Source organism: Juglans regia, chromosome 5 (genome assembly GCF_001411555.2).
Source record: "Juglans regia cultivar Chandler chromosome 5, Walnut 2.0, whole genome shotgun sequence".
Lineage (NCBI taxonomy): Eukaryota > Viridiplantae > Streptophyta > Magnoliopsida > Fagales > Juglandaceae > Juglans > Juglans regia.
In genome coordinates this window covers 15,091,142-15,103,428 of record NC_049905.1, presented here as the reverse complement: position 1 = coordinate 15,103,428, position 12,287 = coordinate 15,091,142, and the positions used below count along the sequence as shown (strand labels likewise).

The 12,287-nt window shown below is 36.6% G+C and overlaps 1 protein-coding gene across 3 annotated transcripts; it reads right to left on the bottom strand.

The window, feature by feature from the left end:
- Positions 1-661: 661 nt before the first annotated feature.
- Positions 662-11,214, bottom strand: LOC108998633 (protein FAR1-RELATED SEQUENCE 3-like). 3 transcript variants are annotated; one of them, XM_018975255.2, is made up of 7 exons: positions 11,027-11,214; positions 10,460-10,565; positions 7,934-10,303; positions 7,680-7,769; positions 7,296-7,445; positions 2,233-2,349; positions 662-1,022 (listed from the first exon to the last, which is right to left on the bottom strand). In XM_018975255.2, the coding sequence occupies exons 3-7, from the start codon at positions 10,172-10,174 to the stop codon at positions 972-974; spliced, it is 2,649 nt and encodes an 882-aa protein (XP_018830800.1). In that variant the 5' UTR covers positions 10,175-10,303; positions 10,460-10,565; positions 11,027-11,214; the 3' UTR covers positions 662-971. The 3 variants fall into 3 exon arrangements, with proteins under 3 accessions (XP_018830800.1, XP_018830791.1, XP_018830810.1); XM_018975246.2 differs by lacking the exon at positions 10,460-10,565 and having other exon boundaries at positions 11,025-11,214; XM_018975265.2 differs by lacking the exon at positions 10,460-10,565 and having other exon boundaries at positions 7,934-10,269.
- Positions 11,215-12,287: the final 1,073 nt, after the last annotated feature.

Genomic DNA, 12,287 nt, shown 5'->3' with positions numbered 1-12,287 from the left:
TTCTCTCTCAAGTATACCATCAATGTCCTTTTTTAAATGTTGCGCTACCTCAACTGATTCAGCAGTGAAAGATTGATGTAGCCTTCCAATCTTTTTGTTTAGTTGCAATATTCGATCTTTCAAGTTTTTGTTCGAGGTTTTTGACAATCCCCCATACGATAGACCAGGTTGATTCCATTCCTCAATCACATTACATTTCTTTCTAATATAGAAAAAAATTTCAAAAATTTTCTTTCTTAATTTGAATTTCACATTTCAAATTTTAAAATTTCATTTTCAGTAGTTGAAACATACAAGTAAAATTGTAAGTATAAATAATATTTTCTAAAAAAAAAAATTAGTACAGATATATATATATTATATGCGCGCGCACTTTTGAATTTTATAAATTAACAAAATGAACCCAAACGATGGGGTCAAGTCTAGCTAGATATTCAAGTCAGAATTATTGTCCAATTATCATTCGTATATTAAACTCAAATGTATAAGCCAAGTTCGTAGTTCGTACCGCTGGTGAACAGCTCGGTTCTAGTTTACGTCATGATTCACTGACTGATCAAAATATTTTCAAACGACATATTGGGAGAATCTTTAGACTACAAAACTATTACTGAAACAAAGCAAACCTAAGAAAGTTGCTTGTTTGCAAGGAGAACAGTACTAGGTTATTCACACAGCAACCTGAATTGATTAATTAAACAGCCCGATTCTTATGGGAGGAAATCTAACCAACCACAAATAATGGAAGAAAAACAAGAACAAGCATACTAAACTTAAGATGTCGTTTGCCAATGGAGAGAAACTTGATAGATTACATGTACAAATATAGGGAAAGAGGGGGGAGGAGGGAAAAAGCTATCCTACATAAAATAAGGAAATATAATCATCCCAAAATACCGAGTGGTGACCGTAATTTTCCATCTACAGGGATCATAATTGCCCCATCTGGTCATGAAATTGGTAGCACACAATTACAACGCCTTCCTTTGCCTTTTGGACGATGGCTCTGACTGGTTCTCGGCCTGCCAAATAAAATCTCATGAAAAAAAGACGAATAGAATCCTAAGGTTCATTCAACATAACTAGACTGACCCATTTCACAATCAACCAATGCAAGCATGCCATTTTATTAAAAATAAAATCATTTTCCTTTAGGGATAGCTATATTTGTTATAGTATACTTGCACCCATTTCTCAGTTCTTTAACATCCCAACCCAGTCTCATCTTTAGCACTTCCAAAAACATTTCAGGGTAGGAATCCTTTCAAATTTTATCAATTTCAAAATCAACCTGCACATGTTGCAGCTGTAGCAGCTGTAAGCATAATATATCAACATTATATAGTTCGATTGATCCCACTCATGTGCGTGCGCAGATACATGCATGGCTAAATCACAGATGTATATCATAAAACATTAATATTAAAACCATCAAGTCATATAAGGGCAAATGCATGGAATGGAGTTACGGAGGATTCACAGATGAGAAAAAAAGATGATGAATAAAAAGATTTTTCATCAGTAACATGACGAAAAAAAGGTTGAGAGAGCAAATCCATCCACCAAATATTAATTGTTAGGCTACCAAGACAAGTTGATAGTTGAAAATGGATCAATGTCTATTCCACGTAAGGGATTTTCTCACACAACAAGGGATCTGTTATAAATGGATATTAGAGATTTTGCACATATCAACTCCCCTCTCCCTGCCTCCCTTCTCCCCTCCCTCCCTCTCTATCCAACCAACCCTTTCAGATTTAAGTTTTCTCGTTTTAATCTTCCCCAATTTCTCCTGGGGGAAACATTGAGGGGTAAACAAGATAAGATTCAAAATTGAACTTCCGTATTCCAAGAATGTTTAGCCTGGTGGATTTTGGTAAAAATATCTAAACATTTATGCATGCCAAAAGAAATCACAATCCAGAGAGGCAAGTGACCTAATGGCCAATCCAAGCACAAGAATATGCCATGTTTGATTTCATCCAATGCCATAATGGCTTGTCCTAGGACCTAAGCCATATATTTTCTTTTCCATTACCACACATATTTGTTTTTCTAATTATGTTGAAGATTGTCTCCAATATGAAGCAAATTAATGAAATTACAATAAGTACTTCTGACAACCATGCCCCAATTGTTAGACATGTTTTATTCTCGGTTTAAGAAAAACTCTTATTATACATGCCCCAGAAGGAAAATATGTAACCAAAACAGTAGGTAGAGAATGCTTACAGAGTTTGAAAGCTGTTCGCGTATGTAAGCCATTGATCTAAGCATGGCACCTAATGTATCCCTTGACACCTGAAATTTAACCTCTGACTCTCCAGAAGTGGTCTCAGTATCTTGAAGCTGAAATAACATAGAGAAGAAAACATATTCATCAATTAAATGATTTAATATATAAGCATCATATGCAAAGAAAGATGAAAAATTATTCCAGGTCAATTGATTGCCACTAAAATCATAACTGAACAAATGTGGATAATATAAAAAAAGTGAGACAATATTTTTTATACTTTTATTTTTCAAATTTTTTGTATGAACTTGGGGGAAGGAGGGTGGGTTAGTAAATGGCACACGTACATACAATCGGTTTTGATGGCCTTAACCTCCACATCATTCTTATGGGGTGCGTAGCTACCACCCGAGTCAGGAAGATTAGCTTGAGATTATAGCAAATCTAAATCTAATGATTAAAGCATATCCAACCCGCCCTTTTTTGCTCTTCTTACCAAAAGAATAAAAATATTTAGGAATAATATCTTTCCCATTGATCCATCTCATAGATGAACTCATAACATGATTACCAATTAACCAAATGTGAGCTGTCTCTGAACCATTCACGGGTACAGAAAAAAGAACCATTCACGGGTACAGAAAAAAGAACTGGAGATAACAAGAAGTACTAGTTGACATGATTGAACGCCTTTTATAAGTTCAGCTTACAAAGCACTATTGATACCCCCATATCCGAATCTATTCTCAAGACATTTGCAGTGTTGTTAAAAGTGCACTTAAGCGCAAAGCGCCAAGGCCAAAGTTCTTCACTTATCAAAAGCAAAGTGCATTTACAACAAAGCATTTACGAAAGCGCATTTACAAAAGCACGCTAATTGGAGCTTTTTTTTGTGAGCTTAAAGAGCAAATAAGCGTGCATTTATAATATTATAAATGCGATTGAGGTCCTTCATGATGGGGATAGGTTGATTACGGATCAAGAAGATGTCAAGGCCCCCACATTGTGAACTTTTATGAGCAGCTGTTTTCAGAAAATTTTTCTTGGAGACCAAAACAGGACAGTCTTGCTTTTAATTCAATAGAGTAGTTGGATGCTGTGTGGTTGGAAAGAGAGTTTGAAGAAGATGAAATTCTAGATGTGGTAAAGGGTATGGATAAGGATAAGGCTCCGGGTCCGGATGGGTTCACTTTGGCTTTTTTTCAAGATTGCTGGAACGTTGTTAGAGATGATATCATGAAGGTGTTTGCTGAGTTTCATTCGTATAGGAGGTTTGAGAAGAGCTTGAATGCTACTTTCATTGCTCTTATTCCGAAGAAGGCAGGGGCTATGGAGATAAGAGATTTTAGGCCTATTAGTCTGGTGAATGGTATTTATAAAATTATCTCTAAGGTGCTGGCAAATCATTTGAGTAGGGTGATGGAGAGGATTATTTCACCATCTCAAAATGCATTTGTGAGAGGAAGGCAGATCTTAGATTCTGTATTAATTGCTAATGAATGTTTGGAGAGTTGGTTGAAGGTGGGGAAAGCTAGGATTCTTATTAAATTGGATATGGAAAAGGCTTATGATCATGTAAGCTGGGATTTTCTTGCTTATTTACTGAGGAGATTTGGTTTTGGTGCTAAATGGAGCTCATGGATTAAGCATTGTGTTTCGACTTCAAAATTTTCTATATTGGTGAATGGTGAACCGGCTGGTTTCGTTTGTAGTTCTCGCGGTTTGAGGCAAGGTGATCCCATCTCCCCCTTTCTTTTTGTTATGGTTATGGAAGCTTTGAGTAGAATGATTGAGAGGGCTGTGGAGGGTAATCTGCTGTCCAGTTTTGTGGTGGGTAATGAGACTAGGAATTGTTTAAAGATCTCTCATTTGTTATTTGCTGATGATACCTTGATTTTTAGTGAGCCTGATTCGGATAATTTTCGTGTTTTAAGAGCACTTTTGCTATGTTTCGAAGCTGCTTCGGGGTTAAGAGTTAATTTGTCAAAGTCTGAAATTGTTCCTGTGGGTGATGTTCAGAATTTATCAGACCTGGCTAATTTACTGGGGTGCAGAATTTCTTCTTTGCCTTTGTGGTATCTTGGGCTTCCTTTGGGAGCCTCTTTTAAAGCTGTCAATATATGGGATGGGGTGATTGAAAAAATTGAAAGGAGGTTAGCAGGTTGGAAGAGGATTTATTTGTCTAAGGGGGGAAGACTAACTCTTATAAAGAGTACTTTGTCCAACCTTCCCACCTATTTCCTTTCTCTTATTCTTCTTCTGGCAAGTGTTGAAAAGAGGATAGAGAGTTTATTTTGAAATTTCTTATGGGGAGGCTATGGTGAGGAAAGAAGTTTCGCTTGGTTAGTTGGAAGAAGGTTTGTCAACCATTGGATCGTGGTGGTTTGGGGATAAAAGATTTAAGGGTTTTTAATAGAGCTTTATTTGGAAAATGGCTTTGGAGATATCATTTGGAGAGTAAAGCCTTGTGGAAAAATGTTATAGAAGTGAAATATGGAAGTTTGTGGGGAGGGTGGTGTTCTAAAGCTGCCAGTGGAGCTTATGGAGTTAGTTTGTGGAAACTTATTAGAAAAGGTTGGGATTCCTTCTCCAATAATTTCAGATTAAAGGTGGGAGATGGAAAGAGGATACTCTTTTGGCATGATTTGTGGTGTGGGGATACTGCTCTTAAGCTGGTTTTTCCTTCAATTTTCAGAATTGCCAGGGATCAGAATGCATCTATTTATGATTCTTACGGCAGTAATAATAACCAGTTTGATTGGAATATCACTTTTAAAAGGGATGTCAATGATTGGGAGGTGGATGAAGTTAAGGCTCTGCTGTTTAAACTCTACAGTTCAAAGTTGGTGCTTGAAAGAGAGGATAGTATGGTGTGGATCCCTGCTGGAAATGCCAAGTTTTCTGTCTCATCTTATTACAGATTTTTGTCAAGTTATAGTAGTTGTGTTTTTCAGTATATTGAAAGTGAAAGTTCCCAGTAAGGTTGCTTTTTTCTGTTGGGTGGCTTCTTTGGGTAAAGTATTGACTACTGATAATCTTAGAAGGTGACGTCTGTTTATAGCTGATTGGTGTGTCATGTGTAAAAGGGCAGGAGAATCTGTAAATCATCTTTTTCTTCACTGCGAAGTGTCAAGATTCTTGTGGACTGAGGTTTAGAGTTGGACAGGTTTACATTAGGTAATGCCTAGAGAAGTGGTGGATTTACTGGAAGGGTGGAAGGGTTTGAAGGGCAGTAAGAAGGCGGTGAAAGTTTGGAAGATGATACCTCTTTGAATTATGTGGTGCATATGGATTGAAAGAAATGGGAGATGCTTCAAAGATAAAGAAAGCTCTTTGGGAGATCTTAAGGATTTTTTCTTGAGTACTTTGAGTTCTTGGGTTAAAGTGTTTGTAATGGAGGATAATTTTCTGCACTTGTTTTAGTTGTCTGGCATGTAGTTTCTTTTCGTTTGTGGAAGTTGTAGGTGTTTCCTTTGTATATGTCCTGTGTACTTGGGCTTATGCCTATTTCTTGAATAAATTATTACTTATCAAATTAAAAATAAAATATCATTTCAAGAGAGAAATAGATGTAAACAAATATTATCGAGTATTTAGATGATACTGTAGATCATTTACATAACATAGCTCCACATAATGTCATATGTGATGTATATGCTTTGAGCTAGATATAATAGTCCAAATTGGCTGTAGATGGAATGATATTTGATTGCTTATGTTAGCATAGAAGTCAATACCTACAATTATTGAGTTTGTTTGGTCATGATCTTTTTGGTATATTTTGATTCAAGCATGTACTTTAATTTTATTAGGAGTATCAATATTTTTTCTATTAATGGCTATCAATATCATATATGTGTATATCAAGTAAAGCATAAGAGAATTATAAAAAATGTTATATTTAACTAGAGCTCACCCACCACATGGGTGGGGCCACCCCCATAGTGGCTGTTCCTGTTTTTTGTGTTTTCTTCCTTAATTAGCTCATAAGTCACACGTGGTTACTTCTCAAAAACATTTTACGGGATCCTAAACCTATGTTACCCATAGCACAAGCATGTTTGACCAGAATTTCCTAAATCTACGTAATTAGTTGATTAGTTGATTATCATGTTTTTTTTTTTGATAAGTAACTTCATTTTCATGCTACATTACTCTAATAAAGTTAATAGGCTAAATATATTACCATCTTACTTTTTAAACCTTTTTTTATTTTATTTTGTGGATTTTTTTTTATACATTCATTTTTAAAACGTGCGTTTACTTCAATCAAGCGCACATTTGCACTTTGCGCTTTGCACCTAGGCTCTAGACGGCATTTGCGGTTAAGTGCACCTAGCACTTTTACCAATACTAGACATTCGTTAGCAACAGAGTTGGATCGAGAATCTGCCTCCCTCAAATGAATGCAAATTTTGAAATTCTAGTGGTCATTTTTAAATTGTTTTAAACCCAATAACCATTTATTAATGTTCCTATATATTTATATGTAGGTTATGTAGGGTTTGGGGCTTGGAATTCCACGACCTACTTCCACTTGACATGGGTTGAAACGCTAGAGGATTTTCCACTACCTGAACCATGGGTTGCTTTGATTTGAAACAACAGCTGCTTGAACAGTTGTACCAGGCACTCAACTTTCAGGACCGCATTCGGTCAATAGAGAGAGGGGGGGAGAGAGAGAGAGAGAGGCAAACCTAGTTATAAGGTTAAAAAGCACTCCTCCCAAACTTTGAAGTTTAGCTTGGATAATAACCTATTGTTGTCAAATACTTCCATTGCAGATAGATGTGAGCTAGCCGTATATTCATTTTCCTATGTAACATTTATGCATGTATGTATATATATATATATAGAGAGAGAGAGAGAGAGAGAGAAGTTAAAATACAACCAAAATGATCTCCAGTTCATGAACCAACATATGTAAACCTAGGATGTGTATACCATAGCTAAAACAAACTTTTATGAATCACTCCATCAAAATAATGACCAGCAAAGTGGCTCACCCAACAGATGAGATACATTTAAGCAGCATAGTTGTGAATTTGTATTCACATACCTTTAAATTTATGACAGCAACCTTATTAGCCGGTGTTGACAGCTGTTCACTAATGTAGGCCATAGACCTCAACATAGGTTCTAGTGATACTCTCGACAGCTGAAACTTAACCTCCGATTCAGCTGAAGGGGTTCTGCTATAATCTTGCAACTGCAGGTGTTAGGAGTGACGTATATGGTAATCAGTTGTAAATTAAATATAAGGAGAAGAAAAAAGCTAATGGTCAAAAACAACCTAAATGGACATAATAAGTTTCTAACTTCCATCCATGTAAGCAGTGATCTATGAGCAATTAACTATCAGATAACATGTTTCCCAGCATGAGCATTTTGATGACACAAAAGTTCCAGGTTATGTTATACTTTCACTTCATCAGACACGTACCTTCAGATTAATCACGGCTACTCTATTCCCCGGTGTTGAATTCTTATTCTCCATAACCCAGGTCATTGACTTTAGACAAGGAAGAACAACCTATGAAAAAGGCCCAAACAAGAGCCCAGATCAGTGTCACGCCTTCATACTAAAAAAAAAGAGTATTTGAAACAATAGAGCTTATATGCGAACATAAGGGGAAAATTTATCAATAAAGGATATGTGAAACCATAAAAACAAAGAAAAATTCTTTCCTTTCATACCATGTTTTCAGGAGGACCATCATCTCGGTGAAGAGACACAGGAGCCATGCGAGGCAAATTCAAATCAGAAACTGATTGAGCAGGAGCACCAGTATCATTTAGATTAAAGCGTCGTGTCATCTCGTCTTGGCGTGGCCACAACAGAGGGGTCATATCCGAAGCTGATGTAGAGGTCTTCCTGTCATCATAGCCAACCCCACTAACCTGAGAGCTAGGGGGTGCAACTTTTGCGACATTTTTCTTCACCAAAGAAACCTTCTTCCCACCTTCTTTAAGAGCACCCATTGCCATATTATAAGTTTCTACAGTTGTAGCCCCTTCTTCAGCATACTTTATGGCCTCCCGACATAGATTGTTGTACCGCAATGTCAGAGACTCTTGGCCATGTAATTCACCAGCACGTTCATCTAATCCAACTCCATTCTTTGCATTTATAGTCCATCGGTTCAATATGTAATGGGATGGCAATGTAAGCACATTTGTCACTGTGAAGACAGTCAAAACATGTCTACAAAGAATGCCAGAATACTCAAACATTTGACAACTGCAGTTAGCTCTCATCTCAGGATAGTTTAATGTAACAATGTATGCCTTTTGATCATCCTCAAACTTTGCAACCCTGAATGTGCTAATAGCTCCATCACCTTCAATTCTATTGGCAGTATATGCAAACGTTTCAACTAGTTCTTCCTGAAATTTTGCAAAGATTTTCCTCGTATAAAGATTTGCAGCCTGTTTTTCCATTGGTGATGGTGTCCTCAGTACTGGTGTGGTGCAAATTGTATCAAAATCTGCTTCTATTTCCTTTTCAAATGAGTTATCTATAGCTCTTTCATACTGCCTAAAGAACATAGGCAATGTGGTCTGCTGATTCACATAACCATCAAAAAATGAACCATCAAATCCTTGATTAGGAGATACAACAGCGAAAAAGGAATCCCGAAAATAAACAGGAACCCACTGAGTACGAGCATTATACAATGATTGGAGCCAATCGTTTGTCCTCAGATCATATTTATCAAGAACTGAATTCCAAGAAAATTCAAACTCCTCAATTGTTTCAGTCAGGTTGATGCAATTGTACAGTTCCACTTGAAAATTAGGATGTACATGGCATACATGTGCCAGCTTCTCCTGGCCTTCTCTTAAAACATGCCACTTGCTAATACAGTGGCGGGCTTCTGGAAACACCTGAGAGACTGCAGTCCGAATTGCTCTGTCTTGATCAGTGATGATAGAGACAGGTTGGCGATCATTCATTGCAGTAAGAAATGTCTTAAAAAGCCACGTAAAAGAGGCCTCTGAATCATCTAGAAGCAATGCACAGCCAAACAAAACTGTCTGGCCATGATGGTTCACCCCAGTAAATGGAGCAAACGGCACTCTATACTGATTTACTCTGTACATCGTGTCCAGCATTACAGCATCACCAAAACGATTATAAGCTGCCCTTGACCTTGCATCTGCCCAGAATGCATTGCCCATGCGGTTATCCTCATCAAGTTGTATAGCATAAAAGAATCCAGGGTTCTCAGCCTGCATTTTCTTGAAATATTCAAGCAAATTCTGAGCATCCCTTCCAAGTGTCATCTTTCGATTACAAGGCCTAATAACATAATTCATTGCCCCACTGTTTTTACCCAGGCGATTTGATTCCACAGGAGGGGTTTTCCTAACTCCACGACTTGCCTCTAATTGGACATGGTTACCATCCATGGAGACATACATAACACCACTTGGAACAATTCCCACACCCTCATAAGTCTCGGTAATGGTCTTTGAATTACCAGCAAAATGTCTGCGAGGCCGGAGGTAATGGACCTTACTTGGACTCACCATGGAATGGCTATGGTCCTTAACAAATTTTGACACAACCCATTTGTCTTCACCATTTAACTCTATCCTGAGCATTGCATCACAGCTGTCAGCATGCCTTCTTTTCAAACCCTCTCGGCCACAAACAAAGTCCCGAGCAACAATTGTACCGTCAGATTGAGAGCGACTAGACTGACCAGCTTTGGAGCTAAAACCCACCCGTCTAGCATATTCATCGTAGAAAGACTTAGCGGCATCTTCAGAATCAAATTCCATACCCATGTATGGCTCAATATTTCCATCCTCATCATGAACTGTTAAAGTTTTGCCCGTATTTACTTCATCTCCATTTAGTTCAGCACCTCCATCATCTGCCGCACCTCGATGACCCATCCCTTCTTCGACATCAATCACTTGAACATCCATACCAATCTACGGTAACAGTGCTAAGCTATTGAGTGTCCTATTCAAAGACCAATTCCATTGCAATGCAATAGAGGCTTTCACAGCGTAGGTACCATCTGCACAAATTCTCCAACCATGCCAATTGATTCTCTGTTTAGCAATACAAAAGGATACCAGAAAGAAATAAATCATCAAAATGAAAAGAGAAATATTTGATCCATCAAGAGAATATCTTAACAAGCTGACATAGCTTGACGCAGTATGTCAAATAACTTACAATAAAAAGAGATTTACAGTCTAACATACCACATTAAGTTTTATTTTCGTAATTTGCTTTGTGGACCTAGAACATCAGACCACGCCAAATGCAAAACTAAGAAACCAAACTCCATTTGACTGCCGAAAAATTGCACTTCGAAAAGAAAAATAATAAATGAATGAGAGCCAGGAAACTTTACGCATCATAAAAACCTTAAACTATTATAGAAATAATAGAATCAATTATTCGGCAGAATCCATATCAATGTTTACTCATGCATCATTCAGAAATAAAAAATTAGAAACGGGAAAACCAAAATTGAAAGGTTCCCATTTGCATAGACGACTCTTTTCATATAAGTGGAGCTTTGAACTATCACAGAGCTCACGCATAAATAAGAATGGACCATCATACATACACATATATAACAATACATATTACATGAAGGTTAAAGCGAGAGTATGAGAAGTTAAAGGGTTAATAATATGCAAAGGACATTAGGATGGAAGATTTAAGGGTTTTGAGCTTAGAATGGAAGAAGACTGCAGGTACAAAAGGGCAAAAAAAAAACTCATAAGAAGGTACAAGAAATTGCGAATATAGGTTACTCACACCTCAAGAGAAGAGTTCGACAAGGACTGGTTTCGTCGTGCGTTTTTAGGGTTTCTTGCTCCACCACCGGGCGACCGCAGAGTCGGAGAGACGGAGAAAACAGGGAGAGGGAGTGCGTGCCGCACAGTTTCCAGATGACATAAGTAGACGCGCGTAATCTTTGCCGTTGATTTAGATCAGGCGGCTGATATTCCTTCAAAACAAACCCATCCCACTTTACCAGATTAGTTCAAATGTGGGACCCATACGTTGTAGGGTTCCGATGCCAGGCCATATCTTCTCTCTCTTTCGACTCTTTCATTATTTTGACATACCGAGCATATAAAATGTGTAGAATTATGTTCGCGATAATGACCATAAACCCTGTTTTTTTTCACTAAAAATGTTTAGGTTATGTTAGGATATTAAGTATTTTATAATTTTGTGAATAATATTAAAATGATTTAAATAAAAATATGTTATTGAATTTTGAGAAAAGAGAAAAAAATTAAATAAAAAAATTATTTAAATATTACTTTTACTTTGAAATTTATAAAAATTATATTGATTTTTATATTTTATTTTAAAGTTTGTAAAAGTTGTATGGATTTTATGTTTGAATAATAATTAGATAAAAAAATTTGAAATTAAAAAATATTTTATTTTAATAATATTTAAAAAGAATTATGATAAATTATAATAATTATGATAATTTCATCTTTCATCTCTACTCAAACGTCATCCAAATATTCATGTAAAGCTGATGAACAATGTAACACATCATTAACAAATCAGATCAATCAGAGTCTCAAAGGAAGCTACGAGAAGACAACGTAGCAGTAACAAAACATCAAGTTGAGACAAGCAAGCACGAAATGAGAACATATAGTAAGGAAGCAGGCACCAAAGCGAAGGCATCTTCAATCGACAAGGAAGAGAAAGGGGGAAGCAAGGTAAATGAAATAAATGGAGGGTTTTTTTTTTTTTTTTTTTTAAAGAAAGAGGGGAGTGTGACTTGCTGGCTATTGTAATGCAAACAAATGATAGTGCAGAGCACTAGCATTGGACTCATCAAATGAGTCCAATCTTCAAAATTTGATGATTTTGGTTTTAAAATCCTGGCATTGGATTCACCATATGCTCAAATGTCAAACTTTTAGCTACAGTACATTCATCTTCATCTTCAAATTTAAAGACGTGATTCACACTCTATAACCATTATTTTATTTATTTAAATTATTGTTACTCAATTTTGAGCCACAATATATTTAAGCTAGGAAATAA

Bases quoted from the DNA above. Each gene is read 5' to 3' on its own strand.
- LOC108998633 (XM_018975246.2), bottom strand. From the start codon at position 10,174: ATGGATGTTCAAGTGATTGATGTCGAAGAAGGGATGGGTCATCGAGGT. The intron at 7,770-7,933 runs GTATGAAAGGAA...CCTTTTTCATAG, and splicing joins ATGGTCCTCCTGAAAACATG to GTTGTTCTTCCTTGTCTAAA. The intron at 2,350-7,295 runs GTATGTGAATAC...ATGTTATTTCAG, and splicing joins TTGCTGTCATAAATTTAAAG to CTTCAAGATACTGAGACCAC.